The sequence below is a fragment of the Alligator mississippiensis genome, chromosome 4 (assembly GCF_030867095.1).
Source record: "Alligator mississippiensis isolate rAllMis1 chromosome 4, rAllMis1, whole genome shotgun sequence".
Lineage (NCBI taxonomy): Eukaryota > Metazoa > Chordata > Crocodylia > Alligatoridae > Alligator > Alligator mississippiensis.
The window spans coordinates 247457965-247471838 of NC_081827.1; the positions used below are offsets into that span (position 1 = coordinate 247457965).

A 13874-nucleotide genomic window follows, 5' to 3' on the forward strand; every position below is an offset into this window, starting at 1 on the left:
TTGATCATGACAACACTATCCTAACCAGAGACCGACGTGTATAGAAACGGCTTCCTCTTTTGCGAGTACGCTTTAAACATTCTGACCATGTTACAAGCACTTCCTCCTTTTTATTCTAAAAGGCTGTTTTTTGGGAGGGTTTTTTTTTTTTGCTTAATTACAAGATAAAGTCTTCCAGAAAGGTTTCTTTTCGCCTCGACTGTTTTGCATGCTTCTGTATCCATAGAGCTCAGCCTCTCTGTTTGAGATGAATGTAGGTCTCCAGCTCGACTCAAATAACAAAACTGGGATAGCTGGAGAGGAAATCAGACTGCCAGCCAGACACTCAAGGGTGCTGAAACATCACGTTTAAGCCACGTCTTGGCACTGAACTCAGTGGGTCTGTAGAAAGCCCGAGCTGGCTGCTGCAGATAATCATTACTAATGTGATAATGACCTTAACTAATAGAAATGTGACTTGACTTTATGAGCTGTCTGTCCTCATTAAACTTGTTCACCTTCTCTGAAACTCTCCATGCTGCATGCTAGCACGGAGCAGCCGTATCCCCCGACCCAGCATGAGTCAGGGGTGCAGCCGCGATACCAGCCGTGAGAGCAGTCGAGATACAAGCCCTGCTCGGGGCTTCCCTCCGCTTGGTGAGTACACGTAGGCATTGGAGATTTAAGGGTCGATTTTTCTTTTTTCTTCCCTTTTTCCCCTTTCTGAGACACTGCCAGGTGGAATGAGCTTGCTTCCCTTCTCTGTTTACTTCCTCGCACTCCCCCTTTCTGACCCCACTTCCCTTCTGTTTTCTTCTGCATGCTTGAATTCTGGGTCTCCAAAGTTTTTCTTTTAGTAGGAAAAGACCTGCACGTCTGCGGTAATTTCCAGTTGCTTTAAAAGCTGAGATGCACAGAGCTTCCCTTCAGACGGTGGCAGTTTTGATGGGTAGCTACGAAAGCAATCCCACACACACAGCGCAGAGGGTGGGGAGCAGCACCACAAAGCTGTCTTCAAAGGGGCTTGGATTATGCACACACCAATTTGTCTTAATGCTAAGTACAGTCACAGGAATGACAGTTCAACACTAAATCCCAGTCAAGAGATCCAAGTTCTTTGCATGGGAAGGTTTTACGCCCTGTTTAATTGCTAATTAATAAGCTAGATCTGCCGTTCCAAAGTGTATTCTCCTTGTGTCTAGAGCATCCTGAAATCCCTGAAAGGATGAGGTCTGAAATTTTGCCTTGTCATTTGGCTTTGCACACAGAGGGCGAATATAAAAAAAAAAAATCTCCATTAATGGCTTATGAGAGAGTCTTGTTCCGCATGGGGCCGAAACAGCAGGGCAGTTAATGTTTCTGATCAAATGCCATATCACCTTCAACCAAACACATTCTTTGCTGTGCAAAAGCTTTGTCCGTCATCTCAGAAGTAATAAAATACAGTGGATCTCTGGGGCCTCTGTTTGTCTAGCAGTTTCATAACCGTGTATCTCGTGTTCAAAATGGGGAAAGAAACTCTGCAGAGCTCAGTCTGATGGTGTTGGGATGTAGAAAGGCTGCAGGTCTGGGAAGGTAAAACTAATGTGAAATAATGTATGTGCCTTGCATAAAAATTTTGGTTTAACTTAACTTTTAATTTCCAGAATGGGAAGTAAAGTGGTGTAAAGCAAATGAATTGAAGTGTGCATTGATAATGCCTTCCAGTCAGGCTGAGAGGCAAAGCGATCCTCTGCTTCTCAGCTCTGACAGACTTCTCTTCCTGTGTATGCCACTGTTGGGGTGGTCTTATGTATCTGATGGAAATGAAAGTCTAAAGTCAAGATTTGCAGAGTATAATAGAGGTAAATTTGCCCAGTGTTAGGAAGACAGTGCCTTTGGACAGTGAGCACTGCTGGAGGGGAGTATATTTAAATCGAGGATATTAAATTTACTATTTGACTAACTTGTTGCTCTTGTTGATGGAACTTTTCCTTGCTATTTCATTTTTATTCTCAATAGAAGTGGCGCTGCTAGTCTTGGTTGTAATAATTCATCTTATAGTATTTGTGTGGGGCTTGACCCAGTCCCCAGTACAGTCAATGGAAGGACTCTCATTGCCATTGTCTCTTCATCCATTTGAAATCAGTAACAAAATTGTCATCGACTTGCCTGTAAATAGAAGCAAAACCTGCAATTTATCCAGAAAGGGGGATCCCATCAGCAGTGTCATTAGGGAATTTTCTTCCTCATGCTTTGCCTCGTTCATCTGAACAAGGATGCTTTAGCATTCTTTTAAAAACTTCGGGGTAGTTTTTCATTAGCTAACACCATATATATATATATATTTTTTTTTTTAGTTTGAAAAATGAAAAATATTTGGTATCTGTATGGAACTGAGAACTGAAATGATTGTGGGTGAAACCTGTCCTGAACGTATATGACCCAGTCCAGACACCCCTATTTAACCCAGTAGTTCCTACTCAGACTCTTTAAATCACTGGGCCTGCACGTGGGAGGAAGATGTAGGATTGGCCATTAAAAAGTTGGGAGATGGGGAGTGGGGACCCAGGTTTTTGAAAACCGTTCTCAAGGTTGGCTGTGAACTTTGAAGTTCCAGGTAACCCAATGGAACAATTGTTGAAAGAGCCCGTTATTAAAGTCATTGGCATTTCTCTTGTCTTTAGTAGGCATTGGATCAAATGCAGATGTCCCCTAGCTGAGATCAGAATTGGGGTTTGTTTTCCGACCTTCTGCAACAGTGTTTTGCTCGGTTGGGGATTTTCTCATCACGTTAATTTGAAAGTCTAGGATGTGATTCCTGAAGCGTGGCAGGAAGTTTACTGGGGCATCTACGCAGGATGAGCACAGCAGGTGTGCTGGCATCGGCACAGCTACCCCTTGAATGCAGTGCCTGGTACTGATCTGTCTTGCTTTCCTGATGTGCCTCAAACCACAAAATCCTCAGTTCTCTTTTTCCAGCAGAATCTTAATTGTGGGGGAGAAGGGGCCGAGGGAGCGAGACCTCAAGCAGAGTACAGCATATGGTGCTCGCAGCTTAAAGGATCACTGTTTGATTGATCAACGAAGCACGTTTGACTATGGAGTCGTTAAGAGAGGATTAGAAGGAGCACCTGTGTCTTTGCCACTTCTGTAGTTACTTTGCTACCCTCAGCTGCATCCTCTTTGAATGAAGTCATTTTGGTTAAATGTGCAAGTTGGAGGATGCGCAGTAGCAATTTGTCAGTCCTCAATGGGCTTCATGCTGTACGTTTTCATTTTAGCGAACAAGCATTGTTTGAAATCCTATCTTAAGGGCCTTGCTAGAAAGAGAAATACCGTGGGCTAGATTTTCATTCTCAGCTCTACTGAATTCAGATAAGCTATGCCTGTTTACAGCAGTTGAAGATTTGGCCCCTCATTGATTAGTGCATCATAAAGTAACAAATATGTACAATGTTTTTGATGAGCTGTTAATGTAAAATGCACTGTTGGATATACTATCTAGAGGATTATCATGTCTGAGTGGATTTTGTTATACCTTTATGGGAAAAATGTTTCATAGTTTCTAGGGTTGGAAGGGACCTGAACAGATCATCAAGTCCGACCCCCTGCCCCGGGCAGGAACGAGTGCAGGGATCATAGTACCCCAGCCAAATATCTATCCGAACTCCTCTTGAAGTCCCCCAAAGTAGGGGAAAGCACCTAAAAAATTAAAAGTGTAATAAGAAACCAGCTTAATTGTGATACAGCCAACATATATTTGTCTCCTTGTTTTTTCATTGAAAAAAACCCCTCCATTATAAATTGGAAACTGTATAGCCCAGCCGGTGGGTTTTTATAAATCCAATTAATGTTTTTGTTCAAACTGTAAGGTCGTGTGGTTTTACTCAATACAGTGCGTGTTTGCTCACCTGGGTATGGATTACCTTGTTTAATACTGTACACTAACTCGTTTGCATTTAATAACATTGTGGTCATTATCATCAGAATAAATCCCTGATCCTGCCAGCTGCTCCGTGGGGCATCCGTGATGCCAGCAGGGCTCAGGCTGTCAGCACTGAGCAACTTACAGGATTGGGATCCAACCAGGAAATGCTGAAGTTAAGGTTAAGGGGAGTGGGACGCCTTGCACAAATGCCATCTTTTCTCCTAGTTCAGGCACTGGACCCTGTGCTGAGATTCACGGGGACACACGTGTCTGCCTGAAATGACCTAGTTACAGGGTAGAGTCTGCTTGTTGGCCCTGCAGACCTTACCTGTGCGAGTCATTCCTGATGGCGGTGGGATTGTCCCCTGGAAGAAATGCAAGTGGTCTGAGCTTTATTGTTAAAAGGCTGCAGTGCCAACCCTGGAAACCTTTGGCCAACTTCTCACTGGTGTGAGGCATGGAGGATTTTTTGGGTTTTTTTGGATTTTTCTCATTTCAGTGACTTTGTAATGTTAAATTTTGCATTGACAGCAGTTTTTTACAGTTAAATAGGGGGAACACTCCCCCCCCCACAGCCTTGTCTGGATTCTTCTCCTGTGCACTCTTGCCAAAGTATTGAATTTTATTTAAAAAATAATAAAAAGAGCCAATCCTCTTCCCCTGCAGTTTGACTTTCAGTGGGACGGTTCTGGATCGCTCATACTAGCCGGGAACAGAACCAGCATTTCTACACTCAGCTGTTTTCAAGTTAGGAGAGAGCATAGCATTAATGGCTCAGCGTAGGGCAAAACACAATAAAGGCCCAATTCAGAAACAACCAAACCAAATCTTCAGATGCAGCTCACTGTTGGGCTGTATCCAAGGATGGGCCCGTTCAGCTTCCAAGTTATTGGATAAAGTTCTGTACAGCTGAAGGTCTGGGGGCTTGAGTAGAAACGTAAATCGGGGCCGAGCCGCATCCCTCGCTACTATAATAAGACCTGCTGCTATAACATTTTGTGCATAGATATAGCATACAGTGTATATAAAGATGCATGTCTTTAATAGACGTTTAATGAGCGTCTACAGAAGCGTTATAGCAATATATCTTTTGTAGTGGTAATGGATAAGTGTCTGTATCAAAACAGCGACGTGTAACCCGGTTGCGTTGCACACTTGTTGGCTGATTTCCCTGTATGACTCCTTATGCTTTTGTGACGACTCGTTCTTCATGCTGTCCATGAAATACGATGTGGGGAAATACACTTGCAAGCACAATCTCTAATCATTCATCTTGCCTCCACGTTGGGATTTAGATGGAGCGCATCTAAATCCTGCCCGGGGGTTCAGCGCTCCACACGCTTGTCATGGCTGCGTTCAAGACCCGTGGTCGGGGGGAGCGTGACGGGCGCTCGCTGAGCTTTGCGTTGGAGACTCCTCCGAACAATTCGTGTGTCACGCATTGTGTTTATGGTTGTGGGGGGGAGGAGGGAAGCGACTGGGGATGGGGGGCTTGCACTGTATCCGTTGTGCATTCATACATGGCATCATTTCCTCTTGCTATTAAACACCCCTATTGGTATGAGTCACGTGCATCCCCTTCGGACTGTGGCATTTTCTGTCTCTGGTTCCTGTGTGTTAATCCTGTGGGTGTTGCCGTTCCTTTTACTTGCAGCTTCTCGACGTCATTCCAGATCCACTAGCGCGCTCTCCACTGCTGAGTCTGTTGGGCAGTCAGGTGAACAAGTGCTAACTGCATGAATCCGCTTCTTAAACCAGTCGTGTTGTATGACCATGTTAACATTTGCAGTCATGCGTATCCGTCAGCACTCGGCATGTGCTTCTCACCGCTGCGGGGCTTTTTCATTTTCTTTGTTTAACGTGGCTTCTTTCTGTTCGTTTTAATTTAATTTTTTTTTATTGTTGTTGTTGTTGTTATTTTGTCGATCCCTTTTTAGGGACATTGTGAGCAGTGTTGTCATAAGGGTGATCCAGGGCTTTCATTCCTCTTCGAACACTTAGCAGCCGTGCGGGACGGGATAGATCCCGGAGGGTGCTGAGCACTTAGGACACCGTTGATGTCCATGGGAATTATAGGGTTTAGGATTGAACCTCCAACTTGGGGGGTTGGCTTCTGCTTTCCCCAAGCCAAGGGGAGTTGAGACCCCCCCAGTACTTCATAGGCTTAAGCCCCAAGTTCACAAGAGCAGTGTGAATTGCTCATGCAATGGGGTTGGAAACGGAGCACTTGACCCTAAAATTATTGAGGTGTGCTCCAAATCTCGCTGAAGTCAAAGAAAGGACTCTCTTGGCCTTCCCATGCTTTGAATCACTTAATTAATGCTTTGATTCGAATAGGACAAAAACCTGAGGTTTTCACTTGCTTTTCCCCCAAAACTCCCATTGACAACACTAGGCAGATCTTGAGATGTGGAGCAACTGCCCGTGCCTTTGAAATCAGTTTTCAGTGGGAGTTTTGCATTCAGAAGAGCTAAGTGAAGATTTCAAGATTTGTCTCAGTGGGAAAGAAGCCGAGGCAAGGACAAAGTAAGAAGTAAATGAGGACTCCAGCGTGTCACCAGATAGGGTGGTTGAAAAGGAGCGGAGCCATTAATGAGACCCAACGCCCTATCACTGTCCCCATTTTGGCTTTCAGGTTCAGTTGACTTCAGTGACTATTCTTGGATCAGCTCTCAAAACCAAATTTTTACCCCACAATTGTCCAGAAACAAATGTGCAGTTGAACGGATGCGTTGACCTTTATAAGCTAATAGCAACAATTAAAAACCAGATGCGCTTCAGAGAATAAGTGCAATTAGCCAAATAATTGCGGTAGGGACCAAGATCTGAACCCCATGCTTCTTTTCCACTTCCTCTGAAATATGCTGCATTTTTAGCTCCAGGCACAAAACGAGATCCAGTAATCTGTGTCCTCGAGAAGACTGGATCCAGTGAGAATTATGCCTCCATAAAGACGGCAAAATCAGGACAAAACTGAAGCATAAGGATGCAGCGAGCTGCAACTCCAGCTGCAACCTGGAGCAGGCAACAGTAGGAGCAGTTCTTGCTCTGAGCTGGGAAACCGGGTGGTGGCTCCGCCCCTGTTGGTGTCCCATGCCAGTGCTGGAGCTGCACCACCATACACCCTGGATCAGAGCTGGAGTGTCTACCACCGCCACATGCCCCGTGCCATGGTGGCAGCTCCAGCTCTGGCTTCAGCACAGGAGCCAGCAGCTGGAGGGGCAATCAGAGTTATTTCAGCCCTCGCTAATCCTCCGGCTGCTGTCACCTTGTCCACTGGGACCCAGATTATGTAGCAGGCCATGCCCTGGCTATGTCCTCAACATCTGGTGGCCCACAGGCAGCGGAGTGAGCTGCATACAGTAGCTGTGCAAGCTGTATGCACGACACTCCTGCTTTTAAGCAATCCCAAGAAGTGAATGATCCCACCCTATATCCTGAGACCAAACGTCCCGATCTTTTTAAGGCCCAAGTCCTGCTTATTTGCTTCATGCAAGAAGTCCTGTTCAAGTCTAATGAACCTGCTCATATGAGGAAGAGGTAATCTATAAGGAAGATTCCTAACTAATTTATTTTAATTGTAGATGAGGTTTTTACTAGCCTGTGAGCGTATCTACATGTGCAGTTTAATGCAAAGCAATAAAGCCTGGGACTGCAGCATATTGAGCCAGGTCGGAGCAGCCCCAGCTGGCAGGGGGCCTTGGGCATCAGTCTGCAAACCCGGGGCTGCTCCCCCCAGCTCACCATGCTGCGGAGGGCTGGCTGGGGCATGAGGGTGCTCCAGAGCTAATTAGCCTGCTCTGCAGTAAACATCTCATGTAGACATACCCTGCTAGTCCAAATCTAAATCTAAACCAGTTTGTTAGTTTGAAAGAAAGAGGGATCACCATCTTGGCACCATCCCTGCTGCCTACGGGCTCTCTGGATTCAGAGGGGCTTGTACAGATTTAATAGCTACACAAATGATTCTGCTTTTTTTCAGTTGTAGTTTGTATCTAGCAAACTGCAGAGAGACACGGTTAGCCATGTGAGTCTGAAGTCAAGTAGAAGGGAGAGTAGGTTTGCACCTTATGGACTAACCAAAGTGTACGTTAGCCATACACGTTACAACGCACCTGTTGGTTAGTCCATAAGGTACAAATCTACCCTGCCTTCTGCTTGGCTTCAGACTGACATGGCTAACCATGTCACTCTGCAGTTTGTGAGCTGCAAGCTACAATGGAAAAAAATCGGGCCTGTTCATGTAGCTATTAAATCTGTATAATTCCCTCTGAATCTGAAGGGGAGTCCATGAGCCCATAGGTTGCACAGCTGACGCCAAGATGGTGATAACCTGCTGCACATGACAAAGCTGGATACAGCTTGCAAAGTGTGGCCCCAGCATTGCTTTCTGACGTGGCCCCATTAGACAGCGTTGCCTGCGTCAAAGGCTTATACCTAGGAAAAAGATGCTCCAGCCAGCTCCGAGCAGGTATAACAGCTCGGCTGTGGGAGCAAGAGCACATGCCCATGAATCATGCTCTGGCTGCTCTTTTCAGTCTACGTCTGGGGGCTGCCCGAAGTTATCCTCGGTACCAGGTCTGTCCCCAGCACTGCTCAGAATCAGGAAGCTACAAAGAGACTTCACTTGATTTCCACACAGGTGCAGGGTATCGGGGAGTAGGAGCCCATGTCTTCTCCGTTCCACTTTCCACCGATGTTTAAACCTGTATTTCAACAATTGTAGAAGGACCCTTGGAGCAAGAGAGGCACCAGCATGCATTATTCTGATTTATTTAGGAATGGCTCTGTTTTCTTTCTGTTTACGCTGGGCATTTTTAAACCGATGTACAACTGAATTCCTTTGCCATTCTGTTATCCATTTAGAAAGAAACTATCCTCCCTTTTCTAATGTGAAACAAAATTCACCTGAAAGCGAAGGGCACTCAAAATGCTCTTTGCTCAAATATTTTAGAAACGGGGAGGGCAGTTCTGCACTCGGTAACACTTCAAACGTGCCATTGAAGGCAGGTGGGTTGCGTCCGTGTAACTGGGAGCAGAATTGGCCTCAGCACTAGTTCTCCACCCACGTTTATGACAATACTTGTGACTCCTCGACTCTTTTCCTAAATCCATGTGCAGAGCTGTGTCTTCGTTTGTCGTATCGAATATAGGAGCACTTCATCAGTGCACCTGTGGAAGGAGTTACAGGTCTTTCCAGTTTGGGATGAAGTTGCCACACCAATCAAATGTTTTTCATGGTTGTGCAACTGAGCGCATTAAAAAAGGGGGATAGTGATAACACATACTATTTTTATTTCCTTACAAGACATCGTGATTTGATTACTTGTTGGCAATCGTTTTTGGGGTTTTTTTACAGATGCTAATTTTGTTTTCCTTGTAATGTGTTTTGTAGAACAGGTGCTCTGAAGAATAACGGGGAAAGCCCCAGTCTCATCAGCATCATCCCTCCACATTTAAAAGCAAAGATCGTCTTCAGGATATTTTAAAAGTCCCAAATCCACTTCCCTATTTTCCCTTTGGCAGCTTTAATCCTTCAGAGTCTTACTCAGACAAAAGTCAGGTTGAATTCAACATAGAGCTTTGCCTGAATAGAAACTGCTGGCTTTTGAGCCCTTGAAAGAGAAATTCAAATAGCACGCAAACCGGTCTTCCCTGTGTGACACTCATACCCCAGTCTAATGAGAGGTTTATCCCTCATTGCTGCTTGAAAGAGTTTTCTAGGCACTAGAATTAAAAATACCAGCATTGAGACTGTAATTAGGCATCATTTTCTTATTGATAATTACGCTTCACTCTTAAACGTTAGCACTCGAAACTTTCGAGCGTGGCATTCTACATCTACGACACTTAACTACTAGTACAAGTAATCTCCGTCAGAGGCAATGACCATTTTCTTTAGGTTAAATTTAGATACAAAAACCCTATCACTTGCCTTGATCCCTTTTCCCACCTCTTGCTCACTGGTTTTGCCACATTCTTGGCCCCCATGTGGTGCTTGATCCCGCACCCTTCATGGCAACAGGAGTCTTGCGATTGACTCCAATGGAAGCAGCGGCAGGCAAGATAATACTGATATGTGGTTTCTCAAGAGACCTTTCTGGAACATGAGCCAAGTTACCCAGTCATTACTGAGTCAGGACACTCTGCAGTATGAAAATATGGAGTATTTTTATAGAATCATAGAAAATGAGGGTTGAAGGGACTTCAGGAGGTCACATCTAGTCTAACCCCCTGCTCCAAACATGACCATGGCCAACTAGATCATCCCAGCGAAGGCTTTGCCCAGCTAGGTTTTCATAATCTCCAAGGATGAAGAGTCCACAGCCTCTCTGGGTAACCTGTTGCAGTGCTTTACTACCCTCCTAATATCTAATCTAAACCTCCCTTGCTGCAACTTGAGCCCATTGCTCCTTGTTCTGTCATCCGCCACCACTGGGAACAGTCCAGCTCCATCCCATATATGTCCCATATAGCTTATGGGAGACCTGATAAAGAATGTTTTGCATTCAAAAGCTGGTCTCACTTTATTCCAACCAGCAATTGGTCCAATAAAAGATCTCACCCTGTACCACTCCATATAGCTTATGTCTTTGGAGGGCCAACAGAATAGCGTCTCCTTGCATCTGGAGTAGGAGTAGTATTGGAGCGCACTTTATTCACTCCACGTTCTTGCTGCTGTAGGAAATATCAACGTGCTGCTGCTACAAAAGAAATTGCATCTTGAATTCAGAGACAGCTTTTAGGTCAAGTATCATCCCAGAGTAAATTTAAACCAGTCCTGAAAAGCCATTAAGCAACACGGACAGGACTGGAGTCGCTCCACAGATGATCAGATGATACATTTGTTCCCCTTTTGTGTCTTCCCGTATCAGAGAGAAAGACCGTTCTACTAGTTAACGAGCCTTTGAAACTTAATATATAAAGGCCCAATGCAGTGTCGTGCATGAATAAGGGCTAGTTACGTAGGAGGAAGTTGCAGGATCGGTGCTGGGTTGTGTTTAACAAGTAATGGAATCAAAGGCTCACGTGGGCCTCATTAAAGTCAATGAACAGGGGTTTTTTGTTTCTTTTGCTTTCCCGCCATGTTTGCCCCATGAAAACAAAAGGATAAGATTAATAAGAGATTTAACAAGAATAGAAAAGAGAAAGGCATAGAAAGAAAAAATAGATTCCTCTTCCCCAGCCTTTCAACAGTAAAACATGCCCATCAAGGCCAAAACCGGTGTCTTGGGGACCTTCCAAGCCACAGTACTTATTAGCATTTAATTTTAATTTTATTTTTTTGCTAGAGTGGCAGTATCTGTCAGTCTTTAATGAACCGGTGTGAGAATTCCCAGAGCCTTTGGTCGGGAGCTTCATGGTCAGATGCCTGGTAAGAGTTCAGCGCGGACGTGAATGGGCTTAACTCTCTCTTTCAACGTTGTCTTTTGTGCAGACCGGTTTGGCCTTGGACAGCCAGGCAGGCTGCCTGCCTCCGTGAATGCCATGCGAGTCCTGAGCACAAGCACGGATCTGGAGGCCGCCGTGGCGGATGCACTGGTAAGAGGGGAAAAAAATGCAAAATACTTCCAACACCAGAAAGTAGCCTAAAGTTCCCTGTGCGTGCATTGCCCTCTTCTTGAATTGCTGCTGTTTGAATTGTGCCGGTGTCTGACACTGTGTGGATGTCTGAGAGCTGTCCTTCTGCCTTTGGATGGGGTCTTCCCGATGCTACCTTTTTCTTACAGCAGTCGGGTCACCCTCGGTGGTTACTGTCAGATAAGCCAAGTGCTTTGCCGGCAGCCAAAGGGGGGAATCATCCATTTTTCTTTTAAGTTTTCCTTTCAGCAAGGGTGTTCTGGGAGGGGGTGGGCACCTTTTCAGGGAGCTGACATGAGGAAGACTTGGGTACTAACCTGATCTTTGGGGCAAAAGGTGCAGTCAGTCCTGTGTGAACATTAGATCCCACTGAGCTTAGTTAATCTCTAGTCAAACTCGAGTGTCTCTGTTTCCCAGTCAAGCTGCAACGTGCTGGCTTGCTGTGTCCCTAGGAACAAAGGCAGTTTGTTTTGTGTTTTATACACCCTTCCCTCCGTGATTTCCCTGATCCCTCTGTGAGTTATTTCCCTTTCCAAGCAGTAGCAGAGTGCACTGGCATCTTGGAACAACTGAAGTGCTTAAAACTTTCCATGTTATGAATGATGTCCCCATCGGGAGTCTTGTTTGGGGACACCCTTCCCCAAATGCCCCCGGCAGACCCCGTTCTTTCCCGTTCAGTTGTCCACACCTTCTTTCCTTCTGTTTTCGAGCACGTAACTGCATTTCAGTGACATCTCTCCAAAACTACCAGCAACCTCTCCCAGATGACGGTTGGGAACTGCCTAGCTGAAGAGCAATCCCCCTTGTCCTAAACCAGTTTTAAGAAGTACAAATTCAACATGCTATAAAAATAAAACATTAAGAACAGCCTATGCTGCTACATTTAATTGGCCTAAATCAATCTGTTGAGCGACCAGATAGAGCAGGTATTTTGTGGGCCAACTTCTGGTCTCAGTCAAATGACTTCTAACATCACTGCTGTTGATGGAGTTGCTCTTATTTTACATCTGCATCATTGAGATGGGAATCTGTCCACGAGGACTTTGCTGCAGGCTTGCTTGTTCGAACAATTTCATGACAGTGTCTCAGGCTTGAGATCTGTTCGAACACGGCTCAGAGTTTGAAACAGAGATAGCGGGCTCCCTTTAAATGTTGGCCAGTTAACCGGCTATTATTCCTTTATAATGTAAGCATTGTCCACAGAGAATATGGGGCAGTGCAGTCTAAGGCAGCAGGGTCCCAATGTGTACTACAGGTCCCACCCGTGGCACACAGACCACCTGTCAGTGGTACGCATTAACACAGTTATTATAATTACTCATTATGACAGACATTTGCTGGTGGTACTTAAAGCCGTATCATTTTAAATTGGTGGTGTGCAATGTCAGGGTTTGGGAACCACCCATCTAAGGAATACCGTATATATTGTGGTAACATCCTGAAAGAGAGTCCTAGAAATTTTTAGGGCCAGTTTTCCATATCTTCTTTCCCTCTTATTGGTTTCAGTCTTTTTAGGCTTAAAAAGCTTCAGTGTAATGTTCTGGTTCTGGAAGCCATTGCTCTAAAATGTAGTTTAATATCCGAGTTGTTGATTCTGCAAGAGATGCAGGTCCATTCTGTAGACCCCCTCCTCGCCGGCCCCGTCTCTGCTCTTCGCTGCGGGCCTCCATCTCCCAGCACAGACTTGACAAAGGCAGTTCAGTCTTTGCGGCGGGCGAGGAGTATGGTGCCAGCTTTTCTCCAGCAGCCTTGTATACAGAAAGAGCATTCTTCACCTTCTTGCAGGCAAGGAGAGGAATTTCTCTAAAGATGGCTTTGGCCCAAAACTCATGTTTGAGCAATAAAGCCACAGGTCAAATGCTGACCTCTAATACATGCGTACTGCTCCCGCTGATTCCTGCGCTCATGTGCGAGAGCAGAAATTGGCCCCGAGACTCGCACCGCCTGTCCAAAGGTCCGTACTTGGAATCGGTACACAGCACAAGCTGATTTATCTGAACGCTTCAAGGAACATCAGGGACTTTTGAGTAAATGGGGTGTTAAATGCAAGAGGGGCCAGCCAGCTGGCTTCAAAGACGCAGCGCTTTAAGGAACAGGGGGGATGTTTCCGAGACAAAAAAAAAAAAATGCTCTTGGTTAATTGGAGTTGGTTAAGCAGGGCGGTACTGTGCCGAGTTGCTTCTCGGCATCAGCTGCTCCATCCATGACTCCGTAATCAGGTGCTGCCTCTAGTGGACTAACGAGCGGGTCACATCGGGCCTGTGGGAACGCAGCTTCTGAAGAGGTCAAACAAAGAGATGGTATAGGGAGCTCCGCCAATGTAAACCAATAAGGAAGGGACGCTTCCAGTCCCAAGCACTCGAATGGGAGCCTCGTCTGTGCCAGGTGAATGGGATGAGATATA

At 45.5% G+C, this 13874-nt stretch overlaps 1 protein-coding gene across 1 annotated transcript in view; it reads left to right on the top strand.

The window, feature by feature from the left end:
- The window catches only part of CLASP1 (cytoplasmic linker associated protein 1), a 246024-nt gene that overhangs the window by 169633 nt on the left and 62517 nt on the right, over nucleotides 1-13874 (top strand). Inside the window, exons 22-24 of the mRNA XM_059727486.1 lie at nucleotides 529-636; nucleotides 5544-5606; nucleotides 11328-11431. Of these exons, the coding sequence (XP_059583469.1) occupies nucleotides 529-636; nucleotides 5544-5606; nucleotides 11328-11431 (275 nt within the window). The remainder of the gene's footprint in view (nucleotides 1-528; nucleotides 637-5543; nucleotides 5607-11327; nucleotides 11432-13874) is intronic.